The sequence below is a fragment of the Phyllostomus discolor genome, chromosome 4, assembly GCF_004126475.2.
Source record: "Phyllostomus discolor isolate MPI-MPIP mPhyDis1 chromosome 4, mPhyDis1.pri.v3, whole genome shotgun sequence".
Taxonomy (NCBI): Eukaryota; Metazoa; Chordata; class Mammalia; order Chiroptera; family Phyllostomidae; genus Phyllostomus; species Phyllostomus discolor.
In genome coordinates this window covers 111,471,102-111,493,203 of record NC_040906.2, presented here as the reverse complement: position 1 = coordinate 111,493,203, position 22,102 = coordinate 111,471,102, and the positions used below count along the sequence as shown (strand labels likewise).

At 40.1% G+C, this 22,102-nt stretch overlaps 1 protein-coding gene across 2 annotated transcripts in view; it reads left to right on the top strand.

Moving 5' to 3' along the window:
- BTBD9 (BTB domain containing 9) overlaps positions 1–22,102 on the top strand; it is a 458,630-nt gene that overhangs the window by 378,314 nt on the left and 58,214 nt on the right. For both annotated transcript variants that reach the window (XM_028509172.2, XM_036024064.1), the window contains exon 9: positions 4,998–5,105. In XM_028509172.2, coding sequence (XP_028364973.1) covers positions 4,998–5,105 — 108 coding nt within the window. The remainder of the gene's footprint in view (positions 1–4,997; positions 5,106–22,102) is intronic.

Here is a 22,102-nt window from a genome sequence, read left to right as displayed (position 1 = left end):
GAGAGTAGAGGATGGAGGGATTAAGCAAAAAGAAAACAGACTCATGGACATGGACAACAGTTTGGTGATTGTGAGGGGGTGAGGAGGGTATAAGGGGACTAAAATGGTAATGGAAAAAATACAATAGAACAATTTTAAAAAGTAATAAAATACCTAAGAATAAATTTAACCAAGAATGTAAAAGACCTGAACTTGGAAATTTATAAGGCACCAAAGAAAGAAATGGGAGAAGATACAGATACGTGGAAGCACATACCATGCTCGTGGACAGGAAGAATTAACATCATTAAAATGTTCATACTACCTATAGATTCAATACAATCCCTATTAAAATACCATTGACATATTTCACAGATATAGAACAAACATTTCAAAAATATATATGGAACCATAAACGACCCTGAACAGTGGCAGCAATTTTGAGAAAGCAAAACAAAGTAGGAGGTATCACAATACCTGATATCAAACTATATTAAAAGGCCACAGTAATCAAAACAGTCTGGTATTGGCATGAGAACAGACACATAGATCAGCAGAACAGAATAGAGAGCCCAGAAGTAAACCCAAGTCTCTATGGTCAATTAATATTTGACAAAGGGGAGAGAAACATAAAATGGAGTAAAGATAGCCTCTTCAACAAATGGTGTTGGGAGATCTGGACAGCTACATGCAAAAAAAAAAAATGAAACTCAACTACCAACTTACACCATATACCAAAAAACTCAAGATGAGTAAAAGACTTAAATATAAGTCATGACACCATAAATGTCCTAGAGGAGGACATAGGGAGGAAAATCTCAGATATTCCAAGCAGCAGTATTTTCATTGATATGTCCCCTAGAGCAAGGGACATAAAGGAAAGAATAAACAAATGGCACTTCACCAAAATAAAATGCTTCTGCATGGCCATAGAAAACATCAGCAAAATGAAAAGGGAACCAACCATATGGGAAAACATATTTGCAGATGATACCTCAGATCTGCAAAATATATAATGGATATATTATATCCATTGCAGATCAATGGATACCTTGATCTCCAAAATATATAAAAACTCACACAACTCCACTTCAGGAAGACAAACAACCCAATTAAAAAATGGGCAAAAGACTTGAACAGACACTGCTCCAAGGAGGACATACAGAGGGCCCAGAGACATATGAAAGGATGTCCAGCATCACTAGCCATCAGAGAGATGCAAATTAAAACCACAATGAGATACCACTTCACACCAGTCAGAATGGCCATCATAAACAAATCAGCAAACAACAAGTGTTGGAGAGGTTGTAGAGAAAAGGGAACCCTAGTGCGCTGTTGGTGGGAATGCAGACTGGTGCAGCCACTGTGGGAAACAGTATGGAATTTCCTCAGAAAACTAAAAATGGAACTGCCTTTTGACCTGGCAATTCCACTGCTGGGATTATACCCTAAGAATCCTGAAACACCAATTCAAAAGAACCTATGCACCCCAATGTTCACAGCAATACAATTTACAATAGCCAAGTATTGGAAGCAATTTAAGTGCCCATCAGTAAATGAGTGGATCAAAAATTGGTGGTACATTTACACAATGGAATACTACACAGAAAGAAAGAAGAAGCTCCTACCCTTTGTGACAGCATGGATGGAACTGGAGAGCATTATGCTAAGTGAAACAAGCCAGGCGGTGAAAGACAAATACCATATGGTCTCACCTATAAGTGGAATCTAATCAACAAAACAAGCAAACAAAATATAACCAGAACACTGAAATAAAGAACAAACTGACAGTAATCATAGGGGAGGTGGGAGAGGACAATGGTCGGGGGGGGGGGAGAAGGATTGTTAAAGAAAATGTATAAAGGACACATAGACAAAGCCAAAGCGGGGGGGGGGGGGGGGGTATGATCAAGGGTAGGAGGTGGGGATGACTGGGGTGGGTGGGGAGTAGTGGGAGAAAAATGAAGATAACTATACTTGAAAAAAAAGAATTAGCAAGATATATATATATTTTAAAAAGCTCATAGTACCCAAAGCAATCTGTAGATTTAATGTAATTCCTACCAAGATACCAAATGGAGTATTTCACAGAACTAGAACAAATATTCCAAAAATGTATATAGAACCACAATAGACCTTGAATATCCATAGCAATCCTGAGAAAGAACAAAGTTGGAGAAAACATGCTACCTGATATCAAACTATATTACAAGGCCCTAGTAATCAAAACAGCATAATACTGTCCTGACCAGTGTGGCTCGGTTGTTTGCTTATTGTCCCACAAAGCAAAAAGTCACTAGTTTGATTCCTGATCAGGGCACATGCATGGGTTGTGGGTTCCTCCCCTGTTGGGGTGCATACAATAGGCAACCAATCAGTGTTTCTCTCTTAACACTGCTATATCTCCCCACCCCATTTATTTCCTTCCTTCCCCTCTTTCTCTAAAAAGAAATTAAATCTTTTAAAAACAGCATGGTACTGGCATAAAAACAAACATATAGATTAATGGAACAGCGTAGAGAGGCTGAAAATAAACCCACACCTTTATAGTCAATTAATATTTGACAAAGGAGGCAAGAACACAAATGTGGTAAAGACAGTCTGTTCAATAAGTAGTGCTGGGAAAATTGGACAGATACATGCAAAAAAGTAAATAGGCCACCTTCATACACCATACATAAGAATAAACTCAAAATGGATTAAAGACTCAAACATTAGACTTAAAACCATAAAAATCTTAGGAGAAAACGTTGGCAGTAAAATATGGGACCTTTCTTATAGCATTATTTTTTCTGATATATCTCCTCGGGCAAGGGAAACAAAAGAAAAAATGAAAGGACTACAGCAAGCTAATTTTGGCACAGCAAAGGAATCATCAAAATGAAAAGAGAGCCTACTGAATGGGAGGACATATTCTCCAATACATCTGATAATGGGTTAATATATAAAATTTATGAAGTACTTACAAAACTCAACACCAAAAAAACAATTTGATTAAAATATGGGCAAAGGACCTGAACAGACACTTCTCCAGAGAGAACATACAGATGGCCAGTAGATGTATGAAAAGATGCTCAATGTTGCTAATGATCAGAGAAGTGCAAATTAAAACCACAATGTCAGAATGGCTATCATTAATAAGTTAACAAACAATAAGTGCCAGAGAGGATGTGGAGAAAAGGGAACCTTAGTGCACTGTTGGTGGGAAAGCAGGTTGGTTCAGCCACTGTTGAAAACTGGAGTTGCCTCAAAAAATTAAAAATGGACCTATTTTATGACCCAACAATTTCATTTCTGGAGATATAACCCAAAACATAATTTGAAAGAATATATGCATCCCTATGTTCATTGCAAGATTTGGAACCTGACCAAGTGCCCATCAGTAGATGAGTAGATAAAAATACACCATGGAATACTCCTCAGCCAAAAAAAAAAAAAAAAAAAAAAAAGGTGGGAGGAGGAAATCTTATCTTTTACAACAGCATAGATGGACTTGGAGAGCCTTATGCTAAGGGAAATAAGCTAGTCAGAGAAAGACAAGTGCCATATGATTTCACTGATATGTGGAATCTAGTGAACAAAATAAACTAGCAAAGATAGAAAAAGACTCATAGCTACAGAGAACAGACTGACAGCTGTCAGATGTGAGGGAGGGTTGGGAGGCTGGGTGAAAAGGTGAAGGGATTAAGCAAAAAAAACAAACCAAACTCACAGACACAGACAAACCATATGGGAGGGGAAGAGGGAGCAAGTAAAAGAGAGTAAAAGGGTTGATAAATGGTGATGGAAGGAGACTTGTCATTTGGTGGTGAACACACAGTATAATATATATGACGCATTATAGAATTGTACACTTGAAACCTATATAATTTTATTAACCAGTGTCACCCCAATAAATTCAATAAAAAATTAAAAATAAATAAATAAAAAGAAAAACCTGTAAGACATAGGTACTGCCTTCAGGGAACTCACTAGCTTTCTAGTTGGTGGAGGAAACAAACACGCATGACCAGCTATAAAACAGTAAAGTAGGCGCACTGTGTCGGAAGGAGTAGTGAGGCTGGGATGGCAGAAAACAGTGAGTCCTCATCGCTGTGGTAAGGCCAGGCAGAACGCCGGGCTCTAGTCTGATCCCATATTGCAATACTTAGGCTCTTTTTTATTCTATTTTTTAAATTGAGGAATAACACACGTACAGTGTACAGATTTTTAAAGTATAGCTCGATGAATATTTTCATATAACTACCACTCAGATCACCATCAGCACATTTCCAGTGTCCCAGAAAGTTCCCTTACACCCCGTCCCAGTCATTGCCACCCTGTAAGGCAACCACTGTTCTCATTCTGGTCACCATGTATACATGTTGTCTCTTGAGCTTTGTGGACGTGGAATCCTGTATCTTAGGTTTTTATCTGGGCTAAAAGCGGGGCAGGGGATAAGAATAACAGGACCAGATAAGCAATTTTTAAATAATAAGAAAGTTTTACTAATGAGTATATTTTCCTGTACGTCCAAATCAGATAATCTTACCAAAGCGCCACAAACAAAGAGTTGGGTAATAATGACAAGGAACCTGAACATGATAATTAGGTTACTGCGACACTACCAATTGATTAGAAAGCACAGATTCCCCTATAAACAGTGGTCTCAGGATATTACCTTTGGTCAGCGCAGCTGACCAAGGAATTGGGAAGAGGATTTGCTGACATCTTTTCCCTGATAAACTATCTAGTCAGAAGAGTGTTGCCACTTGGGGGACAGAGACTGCCTGGGATTGGGTGACCTGTGAAATAAAGTCCTAAAGAGACAAACCTCCTGCTGCAGATGGACTCCACCTTCTCTCATCAAACTTATGTTTGGGGCGTATTGATACTCCCTCCTGTCCTGAAAGTATGGTTGGGCGGAGGCGGTGGTGGTAGGGGGAAGGAGAGAGTAGGCACATCCCTTCATGCCTGCAGCCTAAGGAAACAGCCCGTTAGAACATTTCACAGCATTCTTATGTTTTCCCTTTGTTCAGGTTGTTGCTTTGGGACTGTGACGATCGAAGCTATAGCTACTACATTGAGGTTTCCACCAATCAGCAGCAATGGACCATGGTGGCTGACAGAACAAAAGTCTCCTGCAAGTAAGTGATGTCCTTTGAAGAATTTATTCCAATTTAAACACAGTCTTTCCAGTGCATTCAGGTCCCAAGGAAGAGTCATAGATAGAATCGCCAAATTTTATCTTATTTGGAATTCGAAAACATTCTGATGATCACTTCGGTTTTGACTATTAAGTACTTAGATGAGAATTTACATTATAAGACCAAACAAACTCTCCTTATTTTGTGATTTGAACTTGATTTTTGAAGATGGCAGACACCTAAGCAGGGAAAAATTAGTATTTTCTATCTGCAATTCTGTCCTGTGTCCTCTCCCCACATCCCACACTACCCCTTTAGGACTTGTTTCTTCCTTAGGGAATTTTGCTGATGCAATACTCACTTTAGTAGTTATTCTGGGACTCGATCCTATTCTCCACCCTTATACCATTTTCAGGGGTAGCTTTAAATGTTTGTCTTATCTCTGTGTTAGCTACACTGTTATTGAAACTAAGGAAACCTTGTACCTTGGGTTTTTATAGGCGAATGGGGCATTTTGTACATGGGGTATTGGGTCTGTTTGAGCTTAACCTGGTTGTGGTGGAAGCCAGGAGAAAAGATTCTGCTAGTTCTGACCCTAGAGGCATGCCTAGAATGAATGTGAACATGTGTATATACCTGTGTAGCTAGTACTTAGATCAAAATTAGACCTGCAGGGTTCCCTCATACTCTTTCCCAGCCATTACCCGAGAAGAGCACAGCACTTTTCAGTGTGGAGCCAGATCCTCTGAAAGGCAAGATAAAGCAAACAGCTGAGCTTTTTAAAAATTGAGATAACGATTCACATGCCATAAATTTCACCATTTTAAACCATACAGTTCTGTGGTTTTTAGTATATTCTCCATGTAATCACTACCACATAATGTTGTAAAACATTTTCATCACCCCCAAAAGAAACCTACCCATCAGCAGTCTCCCCATCTCCCTCCAGCTCCCTCAGCCTCCAACAGTCTACTTTCTGTTTCTATGGATTTGTATATTCTGGATCTTTCATATATATGGAATCATAGTAAGTGATCTTTTGTTCCCAGCTTCTTTCACATAGTATGTTTTCCAGGTTCATTTATGTTACAACATGTGTCAGCAGTTCATTCCTTTTAATAACTGAATAATATTTCATCATATGAAAAAATATATATGTATATATCAAATTTTGTTTGTCCATTTATCAGTTGATGAACATGTGAACTATTTCGCTTTTAAGCTAATGTGCTGCTTTGAACATTCCTCTACAAGTTTTTGTGTGAACATCTGCTTTCAGTTCTCTTGGGTATATACCTAGAATTGGAGTGTAGAATTGATGGGTGATATGGTAACTATGTTTAAGTTTTTTAGGAACTGCTGAACTTTTCCACAACTGCTACACTATTTTGCATTCCCACCAGCAATGTATGAGGATTCCAGTTTCTCCATATTCTTGCCAGTACTTGTCATTGTCTTTTTGTTCATAGCCATCCTAGTGGGAATGAAGTAGCATCTTACTATGGTTTGGATTTGTATTTTCTTGATGGCTAATGATGTTGAACATCTTTTCATGTACTATTTGGCCAAGATTTTATAATTGCATTAACGATGGCTAGTTTGATGCAATGTCTGACACCCTCACCATTATCATAGTGTTATCATGTAGCATGCTTATATTGGTTAGGGTAATACTTGCTACTGTAACAAATAGTGGCTTCAACATTTCCGTGGTTTAACACAATAGTTTATTTCTCAGTCATGTAACAGTCAGTATGGGCATTCCTAGTTGTCATGTGGCTCTTCTCCACAGGTGATGGAGGAACCCAGGCATCATCCTTCCTGTGGTTCTGCCATCACCTAGGGCCTTGTCAGCATCACCTGCGCCTAACTGGCAGATAGGGAAAGAACAGAGGGAAGGTATATCTGGTTGGTTCTGAACAGCCTGGGCCTGGGCCTGGGCTTTGCAAATACCCCTTTCACTTGCATTACCCCAGAGAGAACTTGTCAGTTGCCACAGTCACACTAGTAGGACTGGGAAATATGGTCAGTTCCTGGCTGGGCAGTGACTTCTCATTGGGGCACAAATCTCGTAGCCATCTCTGACATAGCATAAGGAAATTAACAATTATGTAATAATTAGTATCCCAGTACTTTACATATTTTATCTTATTTTGTCCTGAATACAAAACACCTTGTGGGATATTGTCTCCATTTTAAAAGTAGAAAATGAAAGCCTCTTTCTACTGTACTGCATTGCCTCCTAGCATTAGTAAAAAAAGAAAAAAAAAACTAAACCAAGATAGAGGATAAAAACTAGTAAATAAAGGGATTAATTTGTTTTCAAGCTCCCAGAACTCTTTTTATACAAGAGGAAGGCCTTCAAGGCCACGAGCAGCAGTCCATTCATCTGTCCAGAGTCACTACTTACTGGCTGTACAGCTCGCAGGCCAGATCCTCTGCTTCCTCAGCGCTTGCCGTCTTTTACACATCTCACCGGTCACCATCACCCCTCTCGTCATTTCATGTATTACAAATTGGATTCCTTACCTCTTTCTTTTATGTTCCCCTGTTGAAGGTGTTCTACGGTATGGTTTTTTTAAAATAAGAATTGGCTGACTAACTACTGATTACGTACATCTATAACTATTTTATATTTACTGAAATGTTTTTTCTTGATTCAAAAATCCATCCATTCATTAGACACTTTCCTAGTAGGTTTGTATTAAGTTATCGACATCTTTGTTTTTTCTTTTTTCTTTTCTGTTTCCATTAGTTGATGGATGTAAATAATTTACATGTTTTTAACTTTGTATGTTAGCACTTAGATGCTACAGCAGTGTTTTATAAGTTAATAAATAAATAATATATGAGAAGAACAAGGGTAGTAGCAAGCAGTCAGGTGCCTGTCAGCCTTCCAGGAATCATTGGAACCAAATGTTGTGATTTTAGGTTTATAGGCATAACCTCAGTCTACTGTGGCTTCCATTTTTGTGTTAAGTCTTAAGAATTATAATAGAAGATATGCAGATTTGATTTTAGGAAAGGAAGCCTTTCCTTTTTAACTTGTATACTCTGAAGGGGTCTATTAGCGTCAAGTATTATAGCTTGCTTTTAGTTGAAATAAGGAATGTGAGTCATGTTACAAATGAAATTCTATAGGATCTTTATAGATCACAGCTCTGCCCCCTGGTAGTCAAGAAATAACATGAGGGCAGATTGTTACAGTCCTCTGAAAAATACCTAGGGAATGAGATGCTCCAGTGTTTCCCTGTGAGTCCCTCTGCTCTTTGGGGGTTGGAGTGTGTGTGTTTTCCTGTATTAGTTAGTACCTTAAGTTCTTTGCTTTTAGAATAAAGGTTCATTTTCTGTTATAGAGAACTCTGTTTTTATATTGAATGATTTTGTTTTTTCCCAGCACTATTGAGATATAATTAATATACAATGCTGTATAAGTTCAGGATATACAGTATAATGATTTGATATGTGTATATATTAAAAATGATTACCACAATGAGTTTAGCTAACATATCCATCTCAGCACTCTCAAATAATATTTAGTATTGTCATTGTAATCATGATGCTGAACATCACATCCCCATGACTTCTCTCATAACTGGAGGTTTGTACCCCTTGACCACTTTCATCCACTTCCTTACCCCTATCTCATTGCCCCTGGCAACCACTGATCTTTTCTGTTTCTTTGAGTTCATGTTTGTTTGTTTAGATTCCACATATAAGTAAGATCATTTGGTATTTGTTTTTTCTTTCTGACTTATTTCACTTAGTATAATGCCCTCAAGGTTTATCCATGTTGTCTCAAGTGTATTGACTGACTTTATAAAATTACATTTTACCTCCGATTTTTATACACAATCTAATCCTGTACCCTTTCGCCTTATTTCAAAAACTTTACTTTCCAATTTGTTTATTCATTTTCTGCACTGTTTCTAAATTGTCGAATCCTAAGTCTGTATTAGTACAGTAAGATACAGACATCAGTCTTTTTATTATTAGTGCAAAGCATGCACATGGAAAATTAATTTAGACAATAGAAATCATATAAGTGAAAAGTAAAATTTTACCTTCCCATCTTCTGTTCCACTCCTCAGAAGGAACTACTTATTTATGCACTCATTGGTTGATTCTCATATGTGCCCTGACTGGGAAGCAGACTCACAACCTAGGCACATTGGGATGACGCTCTAACCAAAGGAACTACCCATCCAGGGCAGCACTCCTTATCTTTGTTAGTGTAGTTTTTGTTTTGTTTTGTTCTGCTATTACTTACCTGTTAAAGTTAAACAATATACTTAAATCTCTGTTTTTTGATACATCAAGTATGGACAGTATTTCTTGAATGCCTTCTATGTTAATAAAGAAATTACTATCCCTTCATTTCTCTGTCTGTCCCCATCTTCTGTGAGCTGTCCCACCACATTGACATTATAAATATTTATGATACTTATTTTTCTGTTCTGTAACTTATAGTTACATCTTCTATGTGTTAAGTATAAATTGCTCCTAAAAAGGAAAAGCTACTGAGAACTCAATATAGTAACATGACTACATAAACATTGTTCACTACAGATCTGTAGTGAGGGAAATATTCAGTGTCGCTGGAATTATACCCCTCTTGGAAGAATTACACTGTGTTCAGATCAAGTAGAAATTCAATTTCCTTACAAGTGCTCAGAATTATTCCACAAATAATAAATAAAAAGCTTTATCTCCAGCTCTTTGTTTTTCTGGAGTTCCTAGTTGCTTTCTTTTCCTTGTTTCAGAAGCCTCTGGTCACTATTTAATTTTTGAACAGACTGCTTCCTAGACCAGCTCTATAGCTGTGATCTTAAAATTTCTTTTTCTTTTGTATCTGGGTTGGTTCCACTGTTTCTTGGATTTTCTTTTGTAGAATGTGGATGAAAGGTTAATAACAAAACCCATTTTTCCTTTGCAGGAGACACTGACCTGGGACCCAGTGGTTGCCTTTTTAGATCTGTCCCCTAGAAATGTGATAGATGTGGAATGTCAGCCATACTTTAGGCACTATTGTTTATGATAAAAATTACCTGTGATTAGTGAATGCATCTGTCCTGGGAGGACTGTAAATATTTACTTGAAAGCCATAGCTTTGGATTTTCTGAGTAAGTTGACTTTTGTGACTAGGCATGTCCATCATGAAAATTCTAGGATCTGTGTTTATGGAGCTATTGCACGAGATGATAGATTTTTTTAAAATATGAGGCTTCTAAGCCAAAGTGGCCCCACACCTGCCCTGTTTCGTACCCTCTCACCTGAGTTGTCCCCTGCATGGCAGCAGGAATAACTCCTCTACAGTTATGTAGACCATGACAAGGACTGCCCCTGAGGTCAAATGCCTGCTGCTACCCTAGTGGCATGCTGTTGTCTATTCTCTCTGCTGGGTGACTCTGAAGTCAAATGCAATTTTGTAGGTTTTTGTTAAGGAGATCCCTCATGGGCATTACATACAGTGAATCTATAGGTGATTTTTTTTTTTCAGAAAGGGTATGTGAAAAGCAAATTTTCAGAATTTTGCATGCCTGAAACATAGTTTATGTATAGAATTCAATTCCTTCAGAATTTGAAAGCTTGGATTTATTGCCATCTAGCATCTAACATTGCTGATGAGAAATCTGATAAATCTGATTCTCATTCATTATAGTAATTTATTTTTCCCAATAGAATCCTTTAGGATCTTCTCATTATCCTTGGATTCACAATGATATGGTGTATGTGGGTTCATCTGTCCACTTTGCTTCAGTATGGAAATCTGCTCAATTTCCCTCAGATTTATGAATATTTCATCCATCTACCTTTTTCCAGAAATTCACCAAAGCCTTGACTTGCTAATATCCCTCCCTCCAGTTTGCAACACCTTTATGACTATATTCCCTTTGTCTTTCTTTGATGTCACTTCACTGAGTTCCCAGGAAGGGAAAAAGGTTAATGTGCCTGCAGCGTGGGCCATCTTGAACTTGAATTTCCTAAAGCTCTGCTGCACAGGCTGTTGATACTCCCTAGACCCAAATCCTTTCCGTTTCCTTCTTTGTGCCTGGCTGCGCTTCTCCCATGTTATGTAGCTGTCTTGTTTCCTGCCAGTGTGTGTTTCCTTAGCATACTGACCTCATCTGTGTTCATTTTAAACTGTTTCTTCACTTTGTTATGGTCCCATTGACTAGTAATTCTGTCTGCCAAAGTGTTAATGATCTCAGCCATCAACTGCCCTAACCCTAACCTTGGAAAACATTTTGGCAAATATAAATGATTATATATAATGAATTGGATAATACTGAAATTTTTATTTCCATTTGAGAATTCTGTGGTCAGGTTAGTAGAATTTCCTGGTATTTCCAGCTTTTAGTTTAATTTTCTCACAAACTGTGTATCTCCTTGATAGATATACTATCCAGATTTCTTTGTATTCAACCTAAGTGTTCATTAAAAATGATGTAAAGAGTTTTTAATAACTTAAGAAAATACTTATATAATAAGATTTTCTAAAGCAAAGGTACAAAATTATAGAACTATTATCACAAGTAGGAAATAAAATTATGGAAAAAAACAGGCAGAAGGAAATATGGTAAAATGTTAAAAATGACTGCCTTTGTGTATTGAGATTATGGACTTATCTAGTTTTCTATAGTTTTTGACAATTTACATGTATTTCTTTTAAAATCAAAAAGAAAACTTTATTTGAAAGAGAGTTTTGTCTTACTGCAGCCACAGATGTTTTATAGATATTTGTCCTTGCCAGAGGAGCATATGCTGGCAGAGTAGCATGGTTTATTCACAGTCAGCAATTAATTAGAGAAATTAAGTAAGTGCCGTCCATAGCGATATTCTAGTAGCTTTTCAGAACCTGGAAGCCACTCACACCGAGCACAGGTTGTGCTTCCCTGAAAAGGACTCCCGTGCCTCTCCCCGTGGGCCTCTGGAAGCCCAGTGCTCTGAGAGCACCGCTTCTGCTCGACCTTAGCAGTCCATTTCCACGTGGGTTTCCCTTTCAAAGGAGCCTGGCCTACTTGAGAACTTGGAGAATCACCTTGGATCAGGCAATTTCTAAGTTTAGACAGTTTCTAACTTTAGGCGATTTCTGACTTTAGACAGCAGCCTAACTTTAGACATTTGCTACACTCTACCTGAGGAGCAGTTGGACTGTCTCTGCGTCACCTGGAAAGGCCTCTGTGCGGTCAGCTTGTTTGCTCCCTGGTCTTCAGCATGACGACACTCCTATCTAAGAAGCAGTGTGTCCCCCTCACTGATATACTGTCCTTTAGTCCTGGGGAAGGTCAACATTCTGCTCAGGGGTCTGTTTTTGTAGCTGGTTCTAATCGCTGTTTACTAGGAATCTTAGAACGAGGGGCTGTGTTTCTTTCTCTAAGTGTCTCAGTTGAGGGTGATGAGATAAATTAAAGGTGGAGATTTACAGCCTTAGTAAACTGTTCCAAAGTGTAGCAGGATTGAAAAACAGCACATTTAAATCTAAACTATTTACCTTGCCTGTGATTTTCTGCATCTTTTTTCATGATGTTAGCGATAAAGTTGAAAAAGCTTTCCTTCTTCCAGTGTTGTTTCTTAGCCTAACATTTAACAAAAGTCTCGGGTTGGTTCCAGGAGGTCACTGCTGAACATGTGACCTGGGGGTTGTGTGTAGTAGTGACCCCTCTGGCTTGGGGTCACTACTGTGATGCAATAAAACGAAAGTGGGTTTTAAAGGAGGAAATGTCTTCACCAGTGAGACTGCTGATGAGAAGTTCATATTTAGTGCCAAGTTTTCATTTCCAGGATGAGATTGTAGCTCTTGACTGTCACATAGCCCTGCACTGAAATATGACTGCCTCTCACAGGCCTCTGCCGTGGTAGCAGACGGGCCGCTCTCCTCCCTGTGAGGCTGGAGAAGTGCACTTGCTTGTTCTTTCTTGGAGTGCCAGCCAATTAATGGGCTCTGGTTGTGTAATTGCCACTTTTAAAATGCTTGGGGAGATTTTTTTCTCTTCTCATACTTAATTCCATTTTTCTACATAGCGTCTGACAGAAATGAAAAAAGCCAGTCATGTTCTTTCCTATGTTTTATTTTCAAAGGGCAAACATTGGTGTTAATTTTTTCAAAAATTTTAGAGCTTGAATGATAAAAGAACATGTACCTGTAAGAGTTTGGCAAAAAATGAAAATGCAAAATAACCAAATTTATATCTCTCTCATACACACACACACACACACACACACACACACACACAGGACAAGTCCGACACTAGGCAGACCCCTGTGTTAATGGTGGGCTATCAAAGCCTGTCCTGCAGAAGGCATCTGTCTGTTAGACCAGACTTGGAGACGCCTGTTAATCAAACTGTTGCTTATGGGGTAATGAAGTACCAGGAATAGATGAATATTTTGCTGTAGAAAACATCACTAGGGAGTCAGTCACTCATACCTGTGCATCTAGACAAGGGGCTTATCTTCTATATTGCAGAAAGTCTTATGCAAAAATTTACCCATATATTGGAAGCCATGTGGAAAGTAGATTTTGATGCTAAGTATGTGAACTGAGCTGTAAAGTCAGCTATCAGCAGGTTCTGTCAACCACCAGTGGAGAGGTTCCTCCCACCAGAACATCTGACAGATGAAGGAGCTGGAAGGAAATGAAGTTCCCTCAGCTAGCGAATGATCAGGAGGGAGAAGCTGAGAGCTCCTTCTCTCTGCCTTGCTTAATCCAGGAGCCACATCACCCTGTGAGGATAACTTTTTCTAAGCCTGTCATACATAAAATGAAGCATGCCTCAGTAAAACTTTCTCAGTGAGCTGTGTGAGCACATTAAAATGTACATGGTCAGAAGATTTTTCTTTTATTATGGAAAAACTTTCATATTAATGTTACATTCATAATGACAAAAGTCAAGACCACACTAGTCCAGCTGCCATCATCTCCCTTCTCTGTTCCACTCTGTTAACTGCTACCTCACATTCTCTCCATACCCTCTTCAAGTTTACTTACTGTAGCCAGGGTAGCATTTTTGAAGCACAGCTCTGATATGGTACTGCTTAGAACCCTTCGCTGGCTCCTCACTAATGGTTCTCTAGGTGAAAACCAGTATTCTTTACCTGGCCTGGAGTGCCTGCACAGTCTGGCCCCGTCCTGCCTCTCCTTCCCTTCCTGCATCACTCTCCCTGTTCACCTCCGCCTGGCTTCCTCTCACCTCTCTCCATGCACTGTGCCGCACCCTCCCGCACCCTCCCACAGAGCTTTTGCATGCACGGTGGCCTCTGTCTGGAGCCCTGCACTCTGCCATTTGTCTGTTTAACCTCTGTTATTCTTTGGGAGAAACTAGCTCAAGGGCTAGTTTCTCAGGAGAATCTGCTCTGACTACCCATCTCAATCAGATTACTTTGTTATCCATTCTCACTGAACTGAGCTACTTCCCTTCACAACTTCCATCAGTGTTTGCAATGACCCTTTCCTTAGTGTGGTTATTGTGTGACTATTTTTCTCCCCACTAGACTGTAGGCTCAGTGAGAGCAGGGATTTGGTCTCTTTTACCCACACTTATCCATGATAACCTAGCAAGGACCTAACGCTTGCATTGTCTAAGTGAACGAGTGCTACCGCCCTGTCGCCAGGCATGTGCGCATGTTGGCTTCATTTGTCCTGCTGCTCTCTGGAGCTGCTGTCATCACAGGGCTCCGTCAGGAGGTTTGTCCATCCCTGCTCAGATGCTGTCACGTAGAGCAAGGCAGAGTTTGTGTAGGAGAATAAGAGTTGCTCATTGCCCCTGATAATTTCATCCTTATATACTAGGAATGTGCCTTCCCCACTTCTCTTTATTAATCCATTATTGGTCTGTCATCCTTGATTTATTTACAGCCTTATTCCACAGATTCAATCATTGTCAAAGGTTCAGTTTTCTCTGTTCTCCACATCTATCCTTGCCCCTCAAGTTAATGACTTGGAAACCCCAGTAACTATCACTTGAGATTGGTTACTGACTGGAAGTCCATTACCTTTATTTTTAACCACTCTTAGAGTTAAGTTTTTCTTTATGGAGAGGCCAAGTGCTTTAAAAACTGTTTGCCAGCTGTGCCCCTTTCATTCGGAAATTGATTTGATTTAAAATCCCAAGTTTGCCAGGCTAATATGTTTCAATTGCTTCTCTGGATTTCAGAGTGAAAGGTTTAAAAAAAAATCTGGCCTTAATCTCTGGAGAGGAACTCTAAACCACATGCCAAGGCATTTTGTGAACCTCTCAAGCAGGGTAGGGTCTGTCCAACAGAACAGACCCCACTGTGGCATCCTGGAGCTCTGGGTCCCTCACACAGTTTCAGGATGGATGCAGAGGGCCCAGCCTCAGCGTGGACCAGAGAGGTGCTTGGAGGTGCGCCTTACCGTGAGTAAGCCATGGTCAGCCCCTTTCCTGAAATAGGCACTGCCCATACAGCAATGCAGACTGCCCCTCAATGGGCCTCTAGTAGGAGTCAGAGAAACCTAATGTACACAAGCAAACTGAAACACCAGAATAACAGTCATCGTAAAAATACATTTTTAAAAATGAATTCTCATCATTCTCATCTGTGAAAGAGGAGAGTAAAGCCTATTAGGAAAGTCAGTGTAGTTTTGATCATATATTCTTAAAGTGGTCTGCCTCAGTTTACCTCTCAGTCCTAATGAGAAGCACTGTCCTGGTAATCATGCTGTGATTAATGCAGACTCAGCTGTGTCCCAGAATGTTAATGCCTCCTGTTTCTTCCTAGGTTAAAAAACAAAAAGAAAAAAATTGTTCTTATGAATTTAGGGATCCAGCATGCACATAGAATTCATTTTCAGAGCTGAAACGTCACTCTTCCTTGACTCTCTGATTTATTCTTGTGGCTTCAGCTATCTCATCCATTCATGTCTTCCATTAAAGGTTGGCCCCTTCTGAAATGGCTTCTCAAACCCAGCTTCTCTAAAACTAACCTCATTGTTGTCTTTCTCCATAAAGCAGCTCCTCCTCTTTGATGTCCCTGCTTGCATTGGTGGTAACCCCTCTCTGGGCATCTCTTACTGCTCTGACTCTTCCTTCCCCTCCACAGCCAGTCAGGTATCCTAACTTCTCTTTTACACCTTTTCTTCCTTTGTGCTTAGTCCCATTGGTCCACCTGAATTCAGATCTTACATGTCCCTCCCACAGTACCACAGGAACCTCTAATGGATTTCCTGGAATCTATACTCTTTGCATCTGTGGCTGTCCTGGTGTCTGGAACACATTGCTAGACTGGCCTGGCTTATCCTCACTCCCCTCTGTAGCATGCCAGTGGTCTACTGAGAAAAGCCTCTGATCCCTGCCTTGGTCATCTGCTGTCTCTACTCTACATGATCAGCTTTTCCCAAATATCTTGTTTTCAATATTCTGTGCCACTGTCAGATCTCATGTCCAGATTTCATATTTATAATTACCATGTCTCTCTGACTCTCACCAAACTTTCTAACCTTTATCTCTTTAATTCTCTCCTTACAGATATCCAACTTTCCTTTCAGTCTGGCCCAATTACTATTGCCAAGTGAGTCCATGCTTTAGATAGCTAATTATCTTTATCTCCACCTGCTGATCTTCAGGTCTCTGCCCATCCTCTGTTCCTTTCAAAACCCAGCCAAAAATGCTCAGAGCATTCTTCCTTAATTTTTCTTCTCCCAAACACAAATAACTGCCCTATTAGCAGAATGTTCATCCTAATTTGTTTGCATATAACTTGATAACATTCACTTTTTCTTGGGTCTGTGTCAGAGAATGGAGAAATAAGGCTAGGCTGGGAGGACGTCTGCTTTTTAAAAAATCTAACCATTTTTAAAGGTGCAGTAACCCCTGTGAAAGTATAGGGACGCCCTGGCTGGTGTGGCTTAGTTGACTGAGTGCTGGCCTCTAAATCAAAGGGTTGCCAGTTCTATTCCCACTTAGGGCACATGCCTGGGTTGCTGGCCGCGTCCCCGGTGGGGGCATGTGAAAGGCAACCACACACTGATGCTTCTTTCTCTCTCTTTTTCCTGCCCTTCCCCTCTAAAAATAAATAAATCTTTAAAGAAAAACGTATAGGGTCAAATTTTCCTAGCAACCTCTAGCAAGTCCAGCTGTAATCAAATGCATAGCCCAACCAACTTTGCTTCAGTCTAATATTTATTAAGTGACCTAGGTACAGGCTACATTATAAGGGAGAATACCTAGGAGAAAGGAAGACATTTCCCCTCTGAAGGAACTTACAGGTTATACACATTCCAGACATTTGGGAACCATCTCAGACACGCACAGAGTACAAAATACAAAACAGGGTCCTATAATCATAGAGTGTTGTAATTGAGAGTACCTTGGAAATCACAGTCCAAGCCTCTCTCTCAATGGATGAGAATCTGAGGCAGAAACCACAAGTGCCTTTCCCAAGTTCCCCTCTGGTGGAATGGTCCAGGTTAGAACCCAGATGTCCTGATTCTGAGTCTCCCAGAATTTTGCATGACCTATAAGACCATAGTAAAAAAAAAAATACAGACATATAGGTGCTGTAAGAATATAGACATGATCAGAATATAGACATGATTGAAGTTGGGGAAGTTCTTCTGAAAAGATGCGTTTTTCAGCCTAGCCACCTACTACTGGCCTCCACCGTAGCTGGGAAAACTGATGATTCACCAACCGCAGAAACCTATGAGCTTCAGATTTTAAAATCACATAGAGGAACAAATCAGAAATAGACTCACCTCCCAGAAGTTATGATGAAGACCATAGATTATAAATATAAATATATGGCACTTCAGATGATTTCCTACCTTGCTGTCACTACTACTTGCTCCATGGAATATTAGGGTGTCCAGCCTCTTAGCTGTATCATAATTCATATTTTAAAACCAGTTTTTAAAGTATAGTCTCTATACCAGTGGTCAAGACCAGATTGCCTAGGACTTCACTATCCAAGTTACAGAGTATATCAGCCTCTGCTTTGCTTCCCTTTTCCTTCCTATTACCTACTTAAAAAAAGAATTCATTACTCCGTTCATCAGGTTGTTCCCTTCTGTCAAAATAAGACTTGTGTGTGTGTTTTTTCTTTCTGTTTAAGCCAATATCCATAAAGCATATTTTCCCCCACAGTTGACATTTTCTTTTCACGATCCCTTGAAATGGAGTGTAAGTGAATTTCACCATGGTATTATAAATTATGTCCTGAGTATCAGTAATAAACATTTCTTACAAAGTTTTAAAGTGTAGTTTCGGGCTGGTGATCATCTGGAATTGCACACATTAACCAGCTGCTTTAGAGGGAATTAGCAATTGTTTTCTGCTCATACACTTTTCACCTCTTTATTCAAATTTATATAACAAAATGGAGCCGTGTAACAAACCTTAACTGAGCAGAAGCGAGTTTGTACTCTAAGTAATGTGGCTTAGCAGTCTTGACCTGGAAGGGGTGCTGAGCAGTCATTATGTCCATCCTTCTACCTTCAGAGAATTCCTTTAAGTACATTAAACTTGTCCCAGAGAGCTCGTGATTTTCCTCTAGTGACAAAGACTGGGTGATATTCCTTGCTTCCTCATCGCCTGCCTCTCTGAGCCTTCAAGTGTAAATTTCTTAAGCGGGAATGATGCTCAGGCAAAGGAGGGAAGCAGTGTTGGTACAGCTGCTCTTAAATGAAAGTAACTTGTGTATATTGTTCTTTTTTCCTTCCTAATTCTCTAGGGAGTTGCTGAATTCTCTGTAGAATTTGGCAGTGGATATATAGGCTTAATAGAAATTCTGACTGCTGGAGCTTTGAAATGTATAGTCCTTTCTCTAGGGCATGCTTGGGATGGGGGAAGGAGGGGCTCATGGATGCTTATTTGCTTGTTTTACATTTCTGAAGCTTCTGAATTCATTTCTCCTAATTAAAATAAAAATTGGAACCTCAGCTAATCGAATGTGGAGATCACAGGTTTAAACTAACAAGAAGATATGATTCCAAAGTTCTTGTTCTCACAGCGCCTTTGAGCCCCTCATATCATTGCTTCTGCCTGTTTGTAGGTGCCTCAGGTAGACTAATAACAGCCTCAGACGCACAGAGATGCGGCTGTATCGCCCTGTGAGGACAGAGAGCCTCTGCAATAACATTTAGTAGTAAGCAAGTTTTTAGTAAGACGTGGCATGTACTGTGATCTACAATTATGAATGCATTCATTTTTGGATTTCTAATCTGATCATCAAATTTATACCTTCTCATTGCATTAATATTGCATTCTTACATAAATATTAATTAATGTTATAAATTTCTGAGATGTGAAGGAAACACGGGGCACACACTGTCTTCTACGCCTTTCATATTTGGGGATGAGCACTATTTTCTCCTTTTGTTACTTCCTTAACTAAGACTAGTATTCAACTAGTCATTGCCCTGATGTGTGGGGCACAGAACCATGTTAACTCAAAAATGTGTTACCTGTCCATTAACTTAGCAGACATATCTTGAGGCACTGTCCTAGGCCGGGCCCTGTGCTGGGCACTTCCCTTCTCTCCTGGGCTCATCAGTAAAGCTTTCCCTGCAGCTCAGGGCCAACAGGAACTGGGAGACCTTGATCCAACTCTAAATAGAAGCATCTGTGGATTCTGACACACCTAGATGGACCATATCTTCCCAGAGGGAATGAGTAGGGACAATATTCATGGGAGCAAGCAGCCTGCTGTGCCTGGAAGCACATACTGTGCAGAAGGGAGCGGGCTCAGCTGAGGTAGGTATGGAAAGATCACTCCTTCTCCCTTCAGCCCCCTGGAGGGAAGTTCAAGTGTGCCTTTGAGCGCAGATCTTTCCAGAGACCGCAGGATTGCAGCCTGCTCACTCAGCCAATCCACTTCTTTGTTACTTTTGTACTGGAAACAATAGCCTCCGCTGTAGCAGCCTTAGCAAACTGAGCATGTTTTGTTGCAGGCCCATGCCAGTGCTTTTTCCCTGCCCTCTCTGATGATAAGTGTGATGTTCATTCTGTAATGAGCAGTTACAGTTTCTGTGGGCTGTAATACTATATAATAAGCAATAATTTCCCACTTACCCTTGATAACAGGAGATTTCTGCTTGGCTTTTAGTGATAGCCAAAACATGGGTGGTTTTTTACAAAGATGATGAATTTTCAGAGGAATCTCTTTTCACAAGATAGATTGGCAAGTTGTTTTCCAAGTGTGTCCAAAATTTGTAATGTCTAATCTTGCCTTTAAAAAGTCCAAGTCAGATCAAATGGTTCTGAAGTAGCCATTTGTAATAAAATGACTATATCCATTCTTAAACTGGTTTTAGCTCTCTCCTGGCTGTGCTTTTCCTCAAGGGATTAGTGGCTTGAAGCTTAGCCCAATAGTTTAGATGATAAAACTGCCAAGTCTCAAGTTATTGTTTTAAATTTTCTATAAGAGATTATATCTTAAGTATAAAGTGAGCTCACCCTAGATGACTTGGTGCCCTTCCTTGAGAAAGGAGGCCCATCATGCTTTGTGCTCTTCTCCCTTGAGCCACACACTGTCAAGACTGGATGGGGTTCGTGCCCTGATTTTTTTTAAATCATTACGAAACACTTAAAAAAAATAGACACCAGCTTTACACTTTAATCCTCCCCACCTCTATTTAAAGTCACCTCTTGACTTTCCCTTGACAAGTGCTCAGAACCCATAAAATACAGTATTTTTCTGCAATAAATGAAGATTTCTCTTTCATTAGACTGTCTTACCTGTTTCTGAGACATGGCTTGCATTCTGTATTCATGCATTCCTGCGGGCCCCTTGGTAACCACTTACCCTCTGAGACAGCGTGAGCCAGACCGGCAGCCGTTCATTTTGTGATATTGGGGAAGCCGCATGAATCATGGCGACGGCAGCCCTGGTGCTTCCATGATCACGGGCTCCTGCCATTTGTCTGTCGCAGGCTGGCCTTCCTGCAGATTGCTGGCATGGCACCCCGATGCGTCTGCCTTTCTAAAACTAGGGTATCAGTGAGTGGTGTCAACTAAGATGCAGAAGATACTTGAGCTGACCTCACATTTTAAAGATGATTGTGCCTTTTTGGCACAAAAGGTTGGATTTGTTCATCAGAATGATAGATTGATCCTTTCTGTGTGCAGAGTTCTGTATGGAGTTATGAGGAAAAGAGAAGATAGACTACCTGCCTGTACTCTATTTCAAAAGCAACATACACATCAAAAAAGACTCTCCTATCAGCTGACTCTTTCCAAGTGTCACCTAAAAAGCAAACTGTAGTTGAATGATTGTTTACTTTCCGTGTCTACTTAAAAGTTCATCCAAATACCAGAAGAAATAGTGTACAGTTTAAGAATGCAGTTTGTCGAACTAAAAAGCAAGAGAATCACACCTTTATAAAGTTAGTTTGCTTCTGAGTGAGGTGTGGGAGAAGTGTGTGCCTGGGTGAAGACCCTGCTTCCTACGGTCACCAGCGTCGAGCAGGGGTGTCCAACCTTTTGGCGTCTCTGGCCCACACTGGGAGAGTTGTCTTGAGCCACACATTAAAAACATTGCAACATGTGATCACAAAACAATCTCATAATGTTTTTTTCCCAATATTTTTTTAAATTTTATTTTAATAGTTGTTCAAGTACAGTTTTCTGTCCTTTACTCCCATCCCAGCCCACCCACCCATCTGCCCACTTCCCTCCCATTTCCATCACCCCTAGTTTTTGTCCATGTGTCCTTTATATTTGTTCCTGTAAACCCTTCCCATTCTCTCCTGAAATTCCCCTGAAATCCCCTCCTTTCTCCCCTCTGGTCACTGTCAGCCTGTTCTCTCATGTTTTAAGTAAATTTACAATTTTGTGTTGGACCACATTCATAGCCATCCTGGGCCACATGTGGCCCGCAGGTTGGACACCCCTGGCAGTGTTGCTCAGAGAAAGTGCTTCTCATCCATCTGGCACTTTCATAGCCTCTTTGTGTCCTGAATACACCATCTCAGTGGCTATTGTTTTCTTTCTCCCACAGCGCCTAGCTTCTTGAAACAGCCCCTGTGCGTGTGAAAC